The sequence below is a fragment of the Drosophila erecta genome, unplaced genomic scaffold, assembly GCF_003286155.1.
Source record: "Drosophila erecta strain 14021-0224.00,06,07 unplaced genomic scaffold, DereRS2 tig00000021-arrow-pilon, whole genome shotgun sequence".
NCBI lineage: Eukaryota > Metazoa > Arthropoda > Insecta > Diptera > Drosophilidae > Drosophila > Drosophila erecta.
Genome location: NW_020825198.1, coordinates 10685325 through 10704125, shown reverse-complemented (window position 1 = coordinate 10704125; position 18801 = coordinate 10685325). Strand labels below are relative to the sequence as shown.

At 40.1% G+C, this 18801-nt stretch overlaps 3 protein-coding genes across 3 annotated transcripts; 1 reads left to right on the top strand and 2 right to left on the bottom strand.

Moving 5' to 3' along the window:
- Nucleotides 1-262: 262 nt before the first annotated feature.
- On the bottom strand, nucleotides 263-3740 carry LOC6546188 (cytosol aminopeptidase). Its single transcript, XM_001972245.3, has 2 exons — nucleotides 3480-3740; nucleotides 263-2574 (listed from the first exon to the last, which is right to left on the bottom strand). Exon 2 carries the CDS (start codon nucleotides 2244-2246, stop codon nucleotides 639-641), a length of 1608 nt encoding a protein of 535 aa, XP_001972281.1. The 5' UTR covers nucleotides 2247-2574; nucleotides 3480-3740; the 3' UTR covers nucleotides 263-638.
- A 557-nt stretch (nucleotides 3741-4297) lies between these two features.
- On the bottom strand, nucleotides 4298-5092 carry LOC6546187. Its single transcript, XM_001972244.3, has one exon. It carries the CDS (start codon nucleotides 5001-5003, stop codon nucleotides 4368-4370), a length of 636 nt encoding a protein of 211 aa, XP_001972280.1. The 5' UTR covers nucleotides 5004-5092; the 3' UTR covers nucleotides 4298-4367.
- Nucleotides 5093-5703: 611 nt separating this feature from the next.
- Nucleotides 5704-9361, top strand: LOC6546186 (DEAD-box ATP-dependent RNA helicase 28). The gene is made up of 2 exons (XM_001972243.3): nucleotides 5704-5992; nucleotides 6066-9361. Exons 1-2 carry the CDS (start codon nucleotides 5803-5805, stop codon nucleotides 9113-9115), a joined length of 3240 nt encoding a protein of 1079 aa, XP_001972279.1. The 5' UTR covers nucleotides 5704-5802; the 3' UTR covers nucleotides 9116-9361.
- Nucleotides 9362-18801: the final 9440 nt, after the last annotated feature.

Below are 18801 nucleotides of genomic sequence, written 5' to 3'. Positions count from 1 at the left end.
GTCGACGTGGCTTGCAGATTGGGTGGAATTCAGCTATTTGTGTTCGCCTGACATTGACGTTGGCCGTCTGAGGACCTTGGACGGCAGTTTAGTGGGTATATTTTTCACCCAAAAATGCATCAAATTGGTTCAAGCTGTGCCTAATAGTTCATCATTAAAGTCGGACGACACTAAGCAGGAGTAAAGATTCCTGTGCCAACTTGTTGAATATAGAAGGAAGAAATTATTAACTTACCCTTAATTGATTGAAATATCGTGTCAGTTCTTTTAAGAGGACCCTAAAATTTATTACATCTGATTGTCAGCCGAAAGTTTACAATATAGTGATACAATGATTTATGTGTGAATTTGAATTTCTTTTGGACTCTAGACAATCTCTGCCATCCAACTCAGCCCCGGGATGCGGCCGAGTCATAAACATTAAATACAAACATTGAACGAGCTCTGATCCCTTCTCCTGGGACTTTGGTCAACAGATAAAAACGTTGGGTGAACATTGCCAACCCATATCAGATATGTATACACAGTTGAAGACAACCATACATTTTTCGGGGTTTTTGAAGAGTCGCCTGTCAAAGAACCAATCAAAACGTAATCGTAGTCACCCGCAGACATCGTCCAAGCATATTGAACGTCAATTATTTGGGCTGTTCGGGACAAGCGATTTGGTAGAGGAACTGCACCAAAGTCCTGGTCGGCCTGCCAGTCATCCTGCCAGCTGTCAAATAGGGTATCAGTCCATAGGTGCTCAGTAGTCCAGTGCCATAGGTATCCAGGTGGGCCCAATCGCTGCAGGGCACGAGTTCGTGTAGAACAGCAGCTGCCAGGCAAGATGAGGCATATCCCTCGCCATCGTTCAGAAGGTCAAAGCTGAGGTGTTCCGCCACACGATCCTTGTAGTAGCGCCACAGGGGGAATCGCCACAAGCGATCGCCGGTCAAGGAACCGGCCCGCTGGAACTGTTTCCATATGTAGTGAGAATTCGACCAGATTCCAGTGGCTCCACCGCCCACCGCCTTTTTCACGCCCTTGCACATGGAGCCCACATCCACGACGAGCCTGGGCTTGTACGTTATCTGGCCATACAGCATGGGATCCGAGATGACCACCACTCCAGTTCGACTTATGTTACGCACCGCCAGCGATTTGGAATTCAGCAAGGTGACCACATCGCCCGGCTTGCAGGACATTCCAGAGGGCAGATTCTCGCACAGTGGTATCACAGCAGTTATGTTGATGGGCAGGGAAAGCGCAGCTGCTGCTCGCATGGCGGCCAAAATGGCGGCTGCACCAGTGAGATCTCCGCGAAACTCATCCATTCCCTTGCAAGGGCGCAGATTGATGCCACCGGAATTGAAGGTAATGCCCTGACCCACCAGCAGTATGGGCTTATCCTCCGGTGCGGTGCCACAATAGGCCACCTCGAGCAGAACGGGTGGCTCACAACTGCCTTTGGCAATCATCAGGAAGGAGTTCAGGTGTTGCTGCTCAATCCATTCCATGGTACGCACCTCCACGGTGATGCCGCATGGACACAGTGAATCCACCGCAGCCTGCGCCACAATCGTCGGTGTCATACAATTGGCCGGGGCATCGCACAGTCTCCTGGCCAAATTCTGTGCCTCCGCCTTGAACAGGCCCCTCGTCCAGGACTCGATATCCGGCGAACCATGCAGCTCCAGTTTCGGTATAGTGCTGCGATACTTCTTGGCCAGGTTCTCCTCATATCGCCAAATGGCCAGTGCCGCTCCCTCGGCAGCCTGTTCGGCATAGTCCATATTGTCCACATGCACCTCCGAGCAGCCAATACTTTGCAATGATCGCGCACCAATTCCGGCGGCTATACGCACATTCTCCATGCCCTCATCGAGCATTTCCAGTTCATTGAAGGCAATGCCTTCGAGGCCAACGCCCACCACGCATATGGAACGGAACTCGCTGTCCACATTGTTAAAGACCTTGCCGCGGCCCAAACGTCCAGTCAATTTGGTTTCGCAAATCAACTCGGATAACTTGCCCTGCGCGCGATCGTCAAACTTTTCGCCGGCAGGCGTTAGTCGAGGACCCTTACCCGACTCCTTTTCGTACAGGCCCAGGACGATTCCTTTGCCGCCCTTGACGACATCACCAGCTCCACAGCCGGCGGTCACATGGCGAACTGATCCAATTTGCGGCAACGCATTCACACGGCACCGGCTCAAACTCCTCGCCAATGCGGGTCCCTTCAGCAACAGTTGTCCACGCATATTGCTCAAACTTGGATAGAGTACTATATGTAGTGCAGTATATACGCGACCTATTTCTGCAGAATTTTGGACGTTTGTTTTGTGTTTTCACAATTTACGGCAACACCCGAAGTATGTGTATATATATATTGGTCTCTCGAACTGTCTCTAATAATTTTGACCTGCCACGTTCGAAAGCTTTGTCAAGTGTCCAAAAAAAAAAGTTTCAAAAATGTTTCATATGCGAACGTAAAATGTATATTTAAAAAAAAGAACGAACGAAATGCGTTGTCTGCTTTCGTTGTTAAAAACAGTAAGACTAAATCAACCCGAATCAATTTTTTCTTAACTGTAAAGAGACGGAATACTAGATCAGATTAAATACAGCATTTCAAATGCTTAAGTGTCAAATATGAAAACCTATAATATCCATTATATGTACATTTGGAGGTTTTTCATACTTTCAATACTTCATATTGGTATGACATATTAATATACTAATAACACACTAATATTTCCATATAACATTTGAACTTGTAGCCACAGTTGGAGTTGGCAAAATAATCTTCGTGGGCAATAAAATTATGAAAACTTGTTGTATTTATTATGTTATATTATATTTGTTTTTATTATATTTATGTTAAATTTAATTCTCAGGCCTTTGACCATGTGCTAGATCCAAAGAATTCTTGTTTGAAAATGAGAACGATCAATATGGACGAACATGTTTTAAGAAAAAGAACGGTATATGAGTTAAATAAATCGAAACCTCCCAGATCGGGCGACTATATCAAATAGCTGCCTTATGGAAAGTCAAAACTAGTTATGGAAAAAGATCAGCGTCACTAGCGGAATATATTGACTATGCTTTATTTGGACACCCGATATTATTAGCTTAGATCTTAATAACTTAATAACATATAAGTGCATAAAAAACATGAAAGGAAGCCTATACCCTTGCAGAAATAATATATAATTCCCACGGCAGCTAAGTGATTGCTGATTTTAGTCTCGTTAATAATGCATTTAATTTTAAAGTAGACGAAAAATGTAATACATATTTATTTTCCTTATTTGCAGTGTTGCATCAAAGACGAAACCACCTTTTTAAAATCTGGTAAGTTATCAAAATGAACTTTGTAAGAACCCACCAATGATCCATTCTAAAATTTTATCATGTAAGAATTGTTTCAACTGGTTCCCCTAAATGATACCTACATTCCTCACGGTGTAGTTGGTAGTTTGATTACTTACCAAGAAGTCGAAACTGTGGACCGAAATGGGGATTCGAAAGTGGACCCGTATTGTGTGGGTTGCCTGTAGAGAACTCAAGAAATGATCCTTGCCAGTGTCCTGTTCCCTGTTTGCTGACCGCCACAGATCCTGTCGATGATTCAGCCCAATATTTTGAGTGTCCAAAGCGCGAATAACGTTCGGCACAAAAGCAATTTACATGAAATGTTTATTCGGGTATAATTTTGAAATGTGCTCGGAGAATTCTCGTTTATACGTGAACTTTGATCAGTTTGAGTGTCATGTCGGTGATGTTGAGATTACTTACGGTAATAAATAATTATTTAAAAGCTAAAGTCTATGCATGTGAATCACCATTTAATTTTCTAAAGGTCTTAAATTTAATTCTTCCTTATAAAAGGCTCTGCAAATAATTTTAAAAGGACACCAACATTTTTTTAAGTATATTTTCGTGCGGGCCGGTAGGACTTGTGTACTACTTTCACTTTTATTTAGTGCGAGTTTCCACTGAATAAAAGTAAGCAAGGAGAAGTGATTGCCGCATATTTCCCACGTGGTGGAAAAGTTTTTTCCAACAATAAAATGCCAAGCGGTGCATAAAGTTCATAGAAAACTTTTCTCTTGTGTTGATTGAAAATGTCGTTTATTGTCGCATGCGAAACAGCAGAAGGAAAAGGAACAATACAAATATTGTTAACAAATTAAAACCAACAATAAAGCATTGACGAATCCAATTGTTCAAATAATGCTATAATAATATAAGGTTACTGATTTGTGCTGCGGAAACAATCAAAATCATAAAACTATTGATAAAAATCGATTTATTTTCTGTATTTTTAATTTTGGTTTCAAACATAAAATACAAAATGTAAATAAAGATTGCCATGCTCAGTCCAACAGATGCGTTTCAATGGAAATAAAATTTCCAGATAGATGTGACGCCTTCTCCAAGGATACTCCTCCGTGGATAATTTGCGACCAATAGGGTATTAAAGCCACTGATGCAAAACGATGCCAAAAAAGGCCTTGCAGTTCTCCATAAAGCTGAATAGCCCTCCAATTAGATATGCAGAAATGCCGAATCACCATATAAAATCGAATATAGTTGATCAATCCGCTGGCCACAGAGGTCAATATCCAGGGCAAAGCAAATATGAGGAATATGTTACCCGGAAATGGTATACTGGAATTCTGTTTACTGATCCAATTGTTTTTGACTTGCTCGGCAGCTGTGGCCTTAGTTTTAAGGATACCCTTCCCATCCACTGAGACCACACTTTTCATACTTTGCAAGTGCCGGCAGTACCAAACTCCGATCATGGTTAGTAGGGAATACATTATGGCCTTGAACAGCATCCAGTGATTATATTTATAGCCCAATTGGAGTGTTAGATTACGATCCACCGAGGGATAGACCGACTTCAAATTGGCATACGCCTCGATGACAGGCTGAAGATTTGAGCCCAAGTGCAGGGATGTCAGCAGCACGAAGTATCCAATGTCTCGTATTTTGGGATTGAACATGGTTTTAGAATTTTGAATTCAAAAACAAATTTTAAAGGCGATTTTTAAATTTGTTATCTAATAATAATGGACGTCAAAGTGCTCTGACATTGTTAGCATGATGGCTAAAAAAGTTAAGTCGTTAAATTTTTGAATTTATACAAGTTTTCTTTGTATACGTGGTTTTTCAAAGTATACAATACATACAATGTTAATAATATTTCGTTTATTTTATTGTTTGTTATAAATTAATGTATTACATTAAATAATATATGATGCAGCGAGCTTAAAATACTCAATTTTTTTAACTAACATATATTAGCATCATAAATTAGCGACATAAATTATTTAAAATTCCCGCCAACTTGAACAGTTTGAGAGCAACTATTGGTTGTGCTATAAACTGCATTTTTGTGCTTGACAATCTACACTTATTCTAACATATTCTAAATATAAGTTCCATATTAATGCAACCGAATTATAAAATATATATAGATATATTTTTCTTTTTTGTAAAACAATATATTGTTGTGATTTCAAAAGCAAATAGTTTTTCATTATTAGTTAAACTGGTTCGAGTGCTTGCTAATTATTTAGCGCAGACAACAAGCCTGGTAAGAAACTTAGCTAACAGTATTCAGGTATTTCATTACTGTAGAAAAGTTTCCGCGTAAATGGCTGATTGGTATATTCGTGGTATATTTTAGTATATAAATAAAGGCAAGTGCTGGATTTTTTGGCCGGCAATGGAAAAGTGTTAAGTGAGAAAAGGAATCCAAGTCGTTTTAAATTTTGGCCAAAAAGTGGAAAATCACGCGGGATGGAGCGCGAAATAGCGCACAGTTTAGCTGGCGGGGAGGAGCGGAGCAGCGATGTGGCACCTGGACAGGTGAAGACCTTCGAGGAACTGCGTCTAAGCCGGAATCTGTTGCACGGATTGAAGCGCCACAATTTTGTGACGCCAACGAAGATTCAGGCGGCTGCCATACCCATGGCACTGGCCAATATGGGTAACTATATCACAGGCCGCAACATTTGCAAAAGATTACCCATATATGCATATTTATCTATACATATCTGCAGATTTAATAATACAGTCGAAGAGTGGAACGGGCAAAACCCTGATCTACGTTATAGCCGCCATGCAGGGCTACCATCCCCGAATGACGCGACCTCATACCCTGATTGTGGTCCCAACTCGAGAGCTGGCCATCCAGGTGGAGGACACGTTTTTCTATCTGTGCGAATCCTTCCGGGACTTCAAGTGCGCTGCCTTTATCGGTGGCACCGATGTGTCCAAAGATCGCCGACGAATGCAAGCAAGTCGGGTCATCATCGGCACACCGGGACGTCTGCTGCATCTGTATCAGAATCGGGTATTGGATGTGTCCAAGCTGGGGCTTCTGGTGCTGGACGAGGCGGATCAGCTGTATCAGACAAAGAGCCTGCAGGATACGGTCAGTAAACTGATAGAGGCACTGCCCAAGAACCGGCAAATAATTGCCTGCAGTGCCACCTACGATCAGGATTTGGATGAGCGTCTGGCCAAGATCATGCATAAACCCATGCTAATATCGAATTCCGAAAGGGCCACCGTACTCCTGGGCATTCGTCAGTTTGTGTACGAGTTGCCACAGCAGACCAATAGTGTGGAGGAGATGCGTCTAAAGCTGCAGGTTCTTGGCCAGATCTTTAACCAGTTGCCCTACGAACAGGCCGTCATCTTCGCCAGCTCACAAATGCGTGCGGATTCCTACAAGAACTATCTTACAGCCAGCGGTGTCGAGTGCCATTTGATCTCGGGAGCCATGGATCAATCGGAGCGCTTGAATGTCTTCGAGGGCTATAGAAACTTTACAATGCGCATCTTGGTGGCCACCGATTTGATGGCACGCGGAGTGGACTCACCGCATGCCAACCTGGTCATCAACATTGATCCACCGCAGGATCATGTCACCTATCTGCATCGCATTGGACGAGCCGGTAGGTTTGGCTCCAAAGGCATAGCCATCACGTTTATTGCCTCCAAGAAGGAGAGCCAGAAATTTAGGGAAATGTCACAAAAAGTCGCCACGGCTTGGTCTGTGCTGGAGTTTCCCAAGGAGCCAATGCCAAAGGAATTTAATTTTTGGGACTTCGAAAAGTACAACTTTGGATATTATATCAAGGAGGAGAATCCGTTACAGGAAATGCCTGTGAAACACAAGGTTCCTAATAAAGAAAATAGCAACAAAGAAAACGTTGGGAGAGACCATGAAAATCCGGACGTTTCATCGAGAAAACCGTCCGTGGAGTTAGAAAATATTCGAAAGGATCATGATTATTTCAAGAAAATGGAAAAACTACCAGTGGCCTTAGATAATGTTGAATCACATATAAATAAAGAACAACTGAGTAATAATGTTAGTCAGGAAAAGGAGGTGGAGTTGAACAACCTACCGGAAGCTTCACATAATAATAAGAATATTGGTGTCAAAGAAGAAAATGAGGTTGTGAAGGAAATTGCAAAGCAGGGATATCTTAAAGATACAAATCCCAAAGCCGAGGATTCTAAATTGAACAAGTCGGAAAGAAACAAAAAGTCTATTTGTCCATCCAAGTTATTTACAAGAGCTTTATCCCAGATAGAGAAGCAAAATACTGAGGTACAGCCAGCACCGGAGATCACAGTCAACGAATATTATGTAGAAAACGATAAAGGCGAACGCACACAGCCAACAGCGGACGACAAAGAGAATCAGCCTGCTAATGGAACGTTGGGTGCCCAGGTGCCGACAAATTCTATTCTAAGCCCTGCAGAGATTATATCTCCCGAATTAACACCAAGCCTAACACCGCTGGACCTGACCCAGGAGCCATCTCCAACCACGGTGACCCCACCTGCGCCGCCAGCCAATTCGATTAACAACAAGACCTATTGCCTAGCTGCTCCAACGCAGACCAGTTCGATGACCATACAGAACATGGTAATATCGAACACGGTGGACGATGCCAGTAGCATCAGTTCGGATAGCATGGGTTGTGGCTATCATAGCGATACGTCCTACGACACCTTCTATGCAACCAGCGATGAGGAGGAGATCTGGGAGCGATTTAAGTCCAAGCACAAGCGTCAGCAGAAGAGTGGGCAGCGGAAATGGCCTCTGCTACTATACAAAAGGAAATTTCCTAAACTCAGCGCGAAAGTTAAACGCAAGTTTAAACAAAAGGTGGGATCGTTATACAGATCTGGAATATCACAATTAGTAAATAAGAAAGTGCACCTTAACTTACAGAAACGTGATCTATACAATAATGTCTCACTTTTGCCACACATAAAACTATGTCACCTGCTTCAAAAAGTTATAAATCAAGAAAGATTTTTGAAACGGCTCTACAAATATGCAAAAAAACATCATATTGAGAATGCGAGGGTTCCCATTTTGCTGGATTGTCTCTATAAATCCATGTTGGCACTTTACTATGACAATACTAAGGAGGCGAAGAAGCATGTAATGGATGCCATGAAGGAGGCCTTCACATCCATTGAACACCATCAGGGCCTAGAGTCTTTGATATCAGAGAAGCCGGAACCAAAGAACAAGTTCAGTGTCCATGTGACGAATCAGATGGACATTCCACCAATGCCACCACAGGCCGATGATGAAGTGGGTTCAGGAAGTGAATCGGACACAGAGGATTCGCAGGAGTACGACGTAGATGTACAGATAATTTCGGACGATGAGGGCGATGGCACCGATGCGCCGAATTCATCGAGTGGTTTTGTAGAGACCAACGAGAGTGCTTCGTCGGGAATTGATACTTCCGTTTATGAAACGGACTCTTCCATCTTATCAGGAAATTATTTTGATGCATCCTATTTCTCGGAAGACGAGACTGAAGATAATGAATACGAATACTCGTCGAGCTCGGAATCGCAGAGCAGTGCCAGCTTGGCAGGATCAAGCTCCCCTGGATCCAAAGCAGCGAGCAGCAGCGACCAATCTTCGGATGATGATTCAGTAACTGTAACTAATATCATTCCCGTGCAGAATGCCACAAACAACGCGCAGTCTTTGTGGCAGCAGACTTTCAACATGCAGTACCAGTTCATTGCCGCCCATGTGGCCAAGAGCATTCAGAACTACAACTAGATTGCTATGGAAGCGAAACTAGTCGAAACTCAGGCATTAAAATTAATGAATCAAAACGAATCAGTTCCAAGAGGCTGTATCAGTCTCGTTCCTTACATCTTTATATCGTAGCCTGTTAAACCATTTTCTCAATTTGAATACTCAATATCAAAATAGTTGATACCATGTTATGGACTTTGGAGATGAACGATGAATGTTTTGCAGAATTTGTTACCAAAAATACATGAATTAAAGCACAAAACTATATCTTGCGTTCCTTTTTTTTCCGATTCAAAATTGATTGTTTTTTATGTTTGTATGCTGCGTAATCGCCGCACACAAATTAATTCACAATGTGAAAGTAAAATCCCTTTAATCACTCGCAGTGATTTATCTAAGAGATGGGAAAACAAACATTTTCATTGGTTTCGGCAAGCCGGATGGAAGGTAAAGAAGCGGCGCCAACCGAGTGCAGGGACATAAATCATATAGTCAGTGGGATCGGCATCGACCATCGGGCAACTGGCATCAGGCATCAGCTGTGTGGCAGACAACATTGTTGCACGGCCGCCGCTCACTTTGCATTGAGTGCAACTGGCTTAAGGGGTGTTAACCCATTAATTAGCTGTTGTCAAAAGTCGTTCACTCGATTTCAAAAGCCACTCGAAAATCGGTATGAAATTTACCAAAATATGACTTGAATATATTAACTACTTTTGTAATGTATAAATATTTCAAAAGTTACATTCATAACCATTACCTTTACTAAATTGCATACAACAATTAATTGTTTGAATTATTTGAATTTAAATATTTATTTGGACCAAAAATATTATTTAGTTTTCCTAACAGTATATATTTTTCTTTTGTAAAACCGTTTATTGCGATATATTTGTATAACAAATACCATTTTTGTCATGAAATAAATGAGTTCTAATGTTTTATTTTTATAAACTGTTTTTCTTTTTAATTTCTGATATACCATGCCATTTTAGTCAAGAAATAAATGAATTCTAGTATTTTATTTTTATAAACTGTTTCTATTTAATTTAATTAATTTCTGAAATTGGCGAATTTAAGCATGCTTTTTTTTACCGTGATAAATTCTAATATTTTATTTTTATAAACTGTTTCTATTTAATTTAATTAATTTCTGAAATTGGCGAGCCTAGGAATCATTTTTTTTACCGTGATAAATTTCAATTAAATGTTTAGAAATGCCTTATACAATTTTCTTGAGTTTGTGTCGCCATTTCGAAGCGGTTGTTAATGGGTTAAGCCAAGGAGACGGTCCACAGGCGGCATGCCGCGTCGGTGGCATAGTCAAAACATTCGCCCTGCGGTCGAGCACGCAAAAAAGCCGCAAACAAAAAAAAAAAAAATAGCATCTGGATGGTACTGCTCATTGGTCGGCGATCTGCAGTGCCCCAAAAGCCCCTCTTGGAGTGCACCCTCCCTCGCTTCCAAATCCAAAAAGGAGCGTGAGAAAACGCAAATTCAAAGCGAACTGAAAGCGACAACATTCTATAGATCCTAGAGACATGGATAGCGATGCATTTTGTCGCTGCCGCAGTGGCAGCAAACTCAATTCGATTAGCGATAAATGCGAGATGCGAAAAATGCTCGGCCAGCTGTTGCAGGTGTTAAAGTCTTATAATGATGTTAACATTTTTTATGGCTCACAACAAAATCAACTAAAAATTTGTTCAGCGCAATAATATTTTGCGGTCTCGTCGTCCATATATGGGGGCACAGCCAATTGCCGCCGCGTTTTTGTGTTTTATATCTGGGGGCTAAGTGGAACGCTCCAGGGGCCATGGGCAATTTGCAGATACTGATTCAGATACACCGCGCCGCACAAAACTAATTAAAATTGCTGAACGTCGTAGAAATAATTATAGCCAAATTACGAGAAAATTAAGTAAAGTGGGGGGGAGGATATTACAAAAAAAGCTGATAAAATATATTTAAAATTAGACTGTAAAAATACATACACTTCTTTTATATGAAAATGGGTTTAGGATAGTCAAATAGGAATTGGTTAGCTACCATGGTCATACAAACTTGTATGAAAGTAAGGTTATTGATAATAGACATTAACATACCACAAAGCAGATAAGAAGGTATCTTTGCTGATCTGAGAAGTAAATAAATGAGGCGCGGAAAGAACCAAAAATCCATTAGCCTTCCAACTGCTAATTAGAATTTATTGCTTCTGAAATTATGATAAACGAAGTAGAGATCTCAATTAAGATAGTCACAGTGCTAATCAATTTAATTTAATCCTAGCCCTTGGCTAACCGAAGATTTCAGCTGCCGAAGACATTGCTGCCCCATGCGCCCCCTTATCGCCCCATTGGGGGTGTGGCACAGCTCCGATTTATGTGACCGAATGCACAACGCACGGCCACGCATTCATAAATAAAAGTCATCATTAATTAAATTTAGTATAAACAACATGGCATGCCTGCAATTATTCACTCACTCATTCACTCGCTTGTTGCTCTTTCGGCCCAAAACGCGACGACATGGCAAAAAAGAAATAAAAAATAAAAACTAAAAGCGTAAGAAGCCAAAGGAAACCAAATAAATAAAAGAAATAAGTCGAAAAAGAAACGATAGGAAAACGCACGCAATACGCGCCATGCAAACAAAGCTGAAAAAATCGTTGACAAAAATGATCTGTGGGCAATTATAATGAATTATTTTGACACTTAGGGCCTGTGCAAATGCATAACTTAAATGCATAAACGTAATTTATGCAGTGCCCCACTGAAATGCTGTTTTATCGCATTTTAAATGTGATAAATAAAGTTCTCGGTTATGTTTTCTCGTTTTCTTGTTTCTTTTTTTGTTTTGGGCCACATAAATAGAGTCCTACGCAAGAAATATATTCGCTGGCATTTTTCACTTAACTATAACTTGCATATGGCATGGAAAATTGCGCAGAATCCGTTTTTAATTGGTGAAAAATAGCAAAGATTTTCCGCGCTTTCGGTGTCGGTGCTGCTTTGCGCCCAAGGGTTTGCCAAGTAGCCACCTTGACTGCCTTTTGACCATGCCTAACTTGGACTTCTATATTTTTCCCATTTATTTGTAATTTTTTCTTTGCACCAGCGACTCGAGTGCGATTCACATCGCCCCACAGATTCGCAATGCCAATAAATTGTGCGCATTATGGCGGGGTGAGCCGTTGGCCAAGAGGTTTGGCCAGAAGTTGCAGGGATCAGGGGGCAAACTTCCATGCAGTGCATACTTTTACGAGGCACTGTTTTAGTAGCACCAATGCTCATTTGACTACTTGATAATACCATTCGGTTAAGTTTAACTAAGAATAAGTTATACTAATTAAGTCATGTTTGAAAGTTGCATATTTTAGTTTATTTTGAAGAACACAGTATAACTTTTAATTGGATTTATATTCAATTCAAACACCACCGACTATTTACTGAACCTCCAGTGTTCCCAGAATTCCGCTTACTCGGGCTCCCCCTTCAAAGCCCAATCATAAACCTCTTTTAGAACGTCGAAGAGACCGTTGAAGTGCCTTTACGGTGGTGCCCAATTGGCAGCGAGACTTTTTGGCCTTTGTGGTTCCCAGGCGACTTGGAGCGAAACATGCGAGCTGCGGCTTTAATTGTTGCCGCTGCCGCCAAGTGGATTTTCTAATGCAATTTTCCAAAGGAGCTTACGCAATGCCCGGCAACAGTCACCACATCAGCCGCAGCAGCAGCAGCAGCAACTGCAGCAGTAACTGCAACTGCAACTGCAGTGGCAGCAACAATGGCAACATGTTGCAATGGTCTTGCCGCCTTGAACGTGTTGCGCGCATAATTACTAAACGCAGTCAGTCGGTGAGTAACTGCGGCTTTTTAATCCCCCTTTCGGGGCCCCCCAAAGTTCCACAGCCTTTGCTTTTGCCGATCTCAGCCATAGTCCCAGATCCAGTACCAGATTCAGAGTCTCAAGCCCCGGCAGTAATCATTCCGCACATACGCGCATATTTAGCATTTTTAAATTGTTGCACTTTGCGCATTTTTTATGACAAGAGCGAGACTTTGATGCGGACGCTTGGCCATCACACCGAAAACTATTTTCAGATGTTCCTATATATTTTCCAAATAGTTATGGTAGTAAAACCTATAAAACCTATCAAATCTATATACAAAATAGTTGAATATAATTAACATAATTATTATCGAAAGTGTCATAGATAAATATTTCAGCCAAAGACGGTACTGCTTTGCTCAAACTTACATATTTATTTTAATTAATTTTTAGAAGGGAATTTTAGAATTTTAGAATAAAATTCAAACCGTTTTATCGCGGTGCATCACTAAGCCACTGTATGACCACCATTACCAACCGCAGTTTCACGTCCAGGTGGACAACACTTCATCCAAGTTCCTCCATCCAGCTTCTGGTTCACATGTGGCCCATAAATGAAATACATATTGCAAATCACAACAAATAGTTGCAGATGCTAAGGAATTTCGGCAGTGATTGTTGTGGGGACTCAAGGGGGAGTTGAATGAATGGAAAGTGTACCCACAGGAATCTTAATGGGTTCCTCTGGAATTAATTGGCGACGAAGGGAAAATATGTCTATTACAATCATTTGTAAAATGTGCACTTTGGGATCCAAACTGCTTAATGCTGCTCTATTTTTAAAAAGTACCGAAATATAAGATAGCAACAGAATGATATATACATGCAATATAAGTTTTCCATTTTATATCACCTAATATCATTTGTAGACTGCTTTTTTTCGTTAATTGGGTAAATGATCGCAAGCATATCCGTGCTTTTTATAGCACTACTCCCAATCAGCGGATAGTGGGTAAATAAAAAAAAAAGACTATACGAGCCAGTAAAATCTGGCTTTATCCTGGTCTTTATTTAAATGAGAAGTTTACAGCGCCATAAAAGTAATATTAGTTTAACGTGAGTGTTGAACAAACTATAAATAAAACTCACATACGTGAAAGTTATTCGTATCAAATGACACCAACTGCCCAGGATATTTGCTTGATCAGCAATTATAGTATTTATAGTAGAAAAGAGTGCTAAATGCAATTCGAGTTGCTTGAAGCGAAACGCATCGAAAATTGCTCAACAAGTGCCGTGGATTTCCTGTAAAACTGGTGATCAGCGATGACGGCAACAGGAAACGGACAATAATTGAATTTCGAATTTGAGTTGGATGTTGATTTTCAGCGGAAATTATAAATGATGTGCCATATATTATGGTTAAGATATAATGCTAACGTCTAGCCGTATGCAAGTAATATTTTGCAATTTACCAGCGAGCTTTTCATTTATTTATTTTTTAAACCATTCTCTAGCCAGTCGAAAAGCTCTTTTTGCAGTCAACTTTCAAGGTTGCCTTTCCAATAAGAACGCAGTCTTTGAGCCAAATGCCCAATGATTGATTTATATTGTCAGCTGAACGAAAGAGGGGGGTTTTGGTCACATGTGTGAGCATAAATGTGCAATTTGCTAATTGTAACACATAACGGTCGGCCTCCCTCTCGATATCTTTTCCACCACTTCTTAAGCTGGCGACACTTGCGGTCAAAATAATATCTTTATAGCTTTTGTCAATGGTAATAGACCTATGAAAGGTATTGCCAAATCCAGCTAAACGAATTCCATTGTTGGCTCTTAACAAAATGTATTTCGAAAGTTCGGTGATTGCAGTATGCAATCTATTTAAAATATGTAAAAAATAAAACGTCTCTTAGTTTCTTGAAAGGAGCTTTCAAGCATTAAGATTAAGCTGAAAGTAAGCTATTATCAATAATAAAATAATTATTTTGTTATGTTCAATAATATTAAATATTCATTTTCCAATGAAAAGGAAGTATACAAAACAATTCTTAATAAAATTTAATTTTTATAATTTTTGTTGTCATACTTGTTGATAGTATCTTTTGACCCCGTCTGTGCGACTTTCCGTCCTTTTCCTGCATTCGTGTTCTGGCCTTTTGATGCCCGCTCGAATCGCTAAGCGTTTTGTCATTGTTGTTGGCCCGGTGGTGTTTGGCCTTCAGCAAGATTGGTTTGTTGTTGCTGTTGTTGCTTTTGGTGTTGTTACTAATGCTGTTAGCTGTTCTTTCGCTCGTTTTTCACATTGATGTTTCAAGGTTGCCCAATTAAAAGTGACATTTTGCAACATAATGCGACTGCACTTAACATGTTTTCTTGTTCTTACACAATCCAGTTGCCTGCTGTTGTTCAATTCCCCGATCTCCATTGCTCTATTGCCGCCGCTGCTAATTCACGCTTAAATTATATAATTGAAGTTGATTTTCCTGCTCAAAAATTGCTCATTAAGTTGCAATTTACAATTCCATCTGAAGTACCAGAAGTATTCGACCCTGATTTCGGAAATATCACGATTTATTTGGCTTTAGAATTTCTAAGAACAGTGGTCTGCGCTTAGTTTTAATAAAACTATAATGGATTTTTAAACTAATTCTTGTTATGCCTACGACTTATTTTTATATGCAGCAATTATCAAGTTACGGAAATTAAAAAAGTACATGTAATATGAACAATTTCTGTATTAGTTGTAGTTTAAATGTAAATCTTCCTTAACCATTATTAAAAAGTAAGCTTTGTTCACAGTTTTTTTCTCTTGATATTCTTACAAGACTTTGATCTGAATATCTACCACTGTTCGGCCATGATTTAAGCTAAGCCCAGTCTTGGGAAAATCCCAATTTACTTCTGATACAATTTAGCTGCCGGCCAGAATTTGTCATTGGCAATTTTCCAGTGACCATCTCTGGCAGCGATAAACTGCCGGCGAATGACAACCCAGCATTTTGCAATTGGCCATTTTCCGTGGCTTTCTGGGGTTTTGGTCCGAAGTGTTGAATTCCAAATTACCCAGGCCGAGGCATCGCAGCTCTATAATCTGGTTACATATATCAATGTGAACCGTTGCGGCGGCGTCGGCGGCAGCCACATTGATTAAAAACGAATTAAAAATGCAAGCAAAGGCCCCGGAGGGCTTTCAACGCTCGACGCTCGCTGACCACCCATAAACCAAGCGAATTACTTGGGGCGCGTTAAATGGAAATCAAAGTGGGGAACTTGCTCCCTGCCTCCTTTGCAATTACCCCCCCTCGGGGCTCGTCCATTGGCGTTCCCCCCTTCTCGACACATTAAATACGCATTTGTTATGTGTCGCAAGCTGGAATGAATAACTTAACCGAGAGCTAAAAACGAACTCAGAGCGGGCGTAGCCTTGTCCATTATTCAATTGAGTAATTTTTTATTTAGTTGGCCTGGCCTGTTTTTTAGTATCGCTACACTAAGGGAAAATTAACCTATTTACTAGGGTTCCTATTTCAAAAGGGTTTCAGATGATAGCAGGAAATATACCAAGTAGCAGGAAAATAAAAGACTTAGGCAACGAACTTGGCAAAGCGTGAAGACATAGAACGAAAGATTTCGATGCAATAAAATGTATACATTTTTGTGGATTTTTAATGGTATAAACAACTGCATTCTTTTGAGATTTTATTAGGTTAATCAAACGATTAGATCAAATAGTTTTGCTATCTAAATTCAAATCAAATCTGAGAACAATTATTATGATTAAAACAAAATTGCTTGGAATTATGCATCGAATAATTCCTATAATTTCTTCTACAAGTAAATCGCTTCATTTGACAGTGTAGAATTTCTTTTTAGCCCAGGGCAATCGAACCGAAAATTCGTAATTGTAATTGTTGGCATTGCAAAATGTTGCTTTTTAAATGGCCCGCCGGTTGGTTGTTGGCCAAGAAGTCGAATTCGGTCACTTTGGCTCTTGGCTACCGTTGTGGCCCAATCTTGGCACGACCGATGTCCGAGATCTCTCTCTTGGAGTGACGCACACGACATGACCAACTGACGGACCACCAACGCCCCCGCAACCACCCCCACCCCACAAAAGCCCACTGAAATCCCAAAAATTTTCATTCTATTTGGCGCACGTGCCACACGAAGCAAATTGATTTTGCCAGTAGGTGGAAAATAAAATTAACTTTGCGGTTAGATATACTTTTTTAGTTTTTTTTTTTTTTACTTTTCGTTGTCTCACTCGGGGCCAGTTAAATGACTTTTGGAAATTAGCTAGATTTTGAATTTGTATTTGATTTGCAAAGGCCTGGCGTGGGCCAACATCGATCCGTCTGTCCGGCTGTCTTTCTGGCCATTTCGGCTGGTCAAGATCTCGGTTCGTACGGCTGTCAGTCACTGTGACTGTGACTGAAAATAAAAGAGTCGGTGACTGGGACTCGCTTACAAGGCGCCTGCGGTCATTTCTACCGCTTGATTTATGGCAAGAGATTGGCCATTGGCCGGCAAAAACAGCAACTAGCCTCGGCAATTGTAGATACATTTTTCAAATGCATTTTCGCCCCCCAAACAAAAGTGTGTTTTCGTAAATATACTTTCTGACCGTTTGTAATGAATAATGTTGGGGGGATTTCTGTTTGATTTCCATTGCTGTTGGCTAATTCAATTTGCATCTGTAATTGGTTTTTTACATCATGATTTTTGAAGCTCATTCAGAATAATAAATCTCTATTGGTAGTTTAATACAAAATAAATGATTGTAATCAATGTAAGCAATTTGATTTCTTGTATAGGTTATTTAAACCTGTTTTAATATTTGTATAGCTTCTATAGATTAGAAGATTAATCTCAGTTTTCTAAATCATTTTCCTGCAATTTCAGTTATTATTTTAAGTTCACAGACAAAAGATTGCCAATTATTTCTGAGTAGCAAAATAAGTCTTCCGTCTGTGGTCTACTGTGAATTGCATCGTTTTCGTGTCTTTGCACAATTATCAATTACTCCAATCACTTTTATGTCACATGCAAATGCCACCGCTGGAAATAATAATAATAGTTAATAATAAATACCGTGCATAAAACTTAACGTTGCGCCCACATTTGCTGCCGTTGTTATGGAGTGACCAAGTGTTTGTGTTTGCCATCGGCCAATTGGCATTAATTAGCCAGCAATTTTCTGTTGGCGGCTTTTAATTTGGCCAAAGTTGCAACGTGCGGGCAATCCAACAATCTAGCAGTCCAACAGCCAAGTTGCCACCCACAACAAATCATAGGTGTTGAATGTAAGAACAAACAAATGTCAGTGTAGCGATTTATTTCTCATATTCCATCGATATTTAAATATAATTGATATTTAAATATAATATATTTTCAGTGATTTATGTAGCCCTCGTAAAATGGTAAAGTTACTAACCTGTAATAGATAAAATTAAGGAAAGAGTTACAATACTATTAAATGGTTAAGATTTTAGATGTTTTCATGTTATTGAATAAATACAAGTAATTTATTAGAATGTCTACACTACTAAGCCCATGATTTTCAAGATAATCAAAAAATAGTTTAGTATAATTTACGAAAAATGGGTCTGATAGAAGGGAAAAGCACACTTTTTTCAAGGGCTTGCCTGCCTGTTGTTTTCCTCGAGTTCCCTTTAATGGGTATAATAATTTCTGAATTATGCAGTTTGTTGGCTTTCCTTCGTTTTGTTTGATTTTCTTTGTATTTCGCTGGTTTGACAATACATAAATTTGCCTTTGAAGTGGTTCCGACAATAAAAAAAATAATGGTTGTGCCAAGTGTTGCAGTTGGCCATGCAATTGTGTATTTGGCTGTTTTTTTTTTTTTTTTTTTTTTT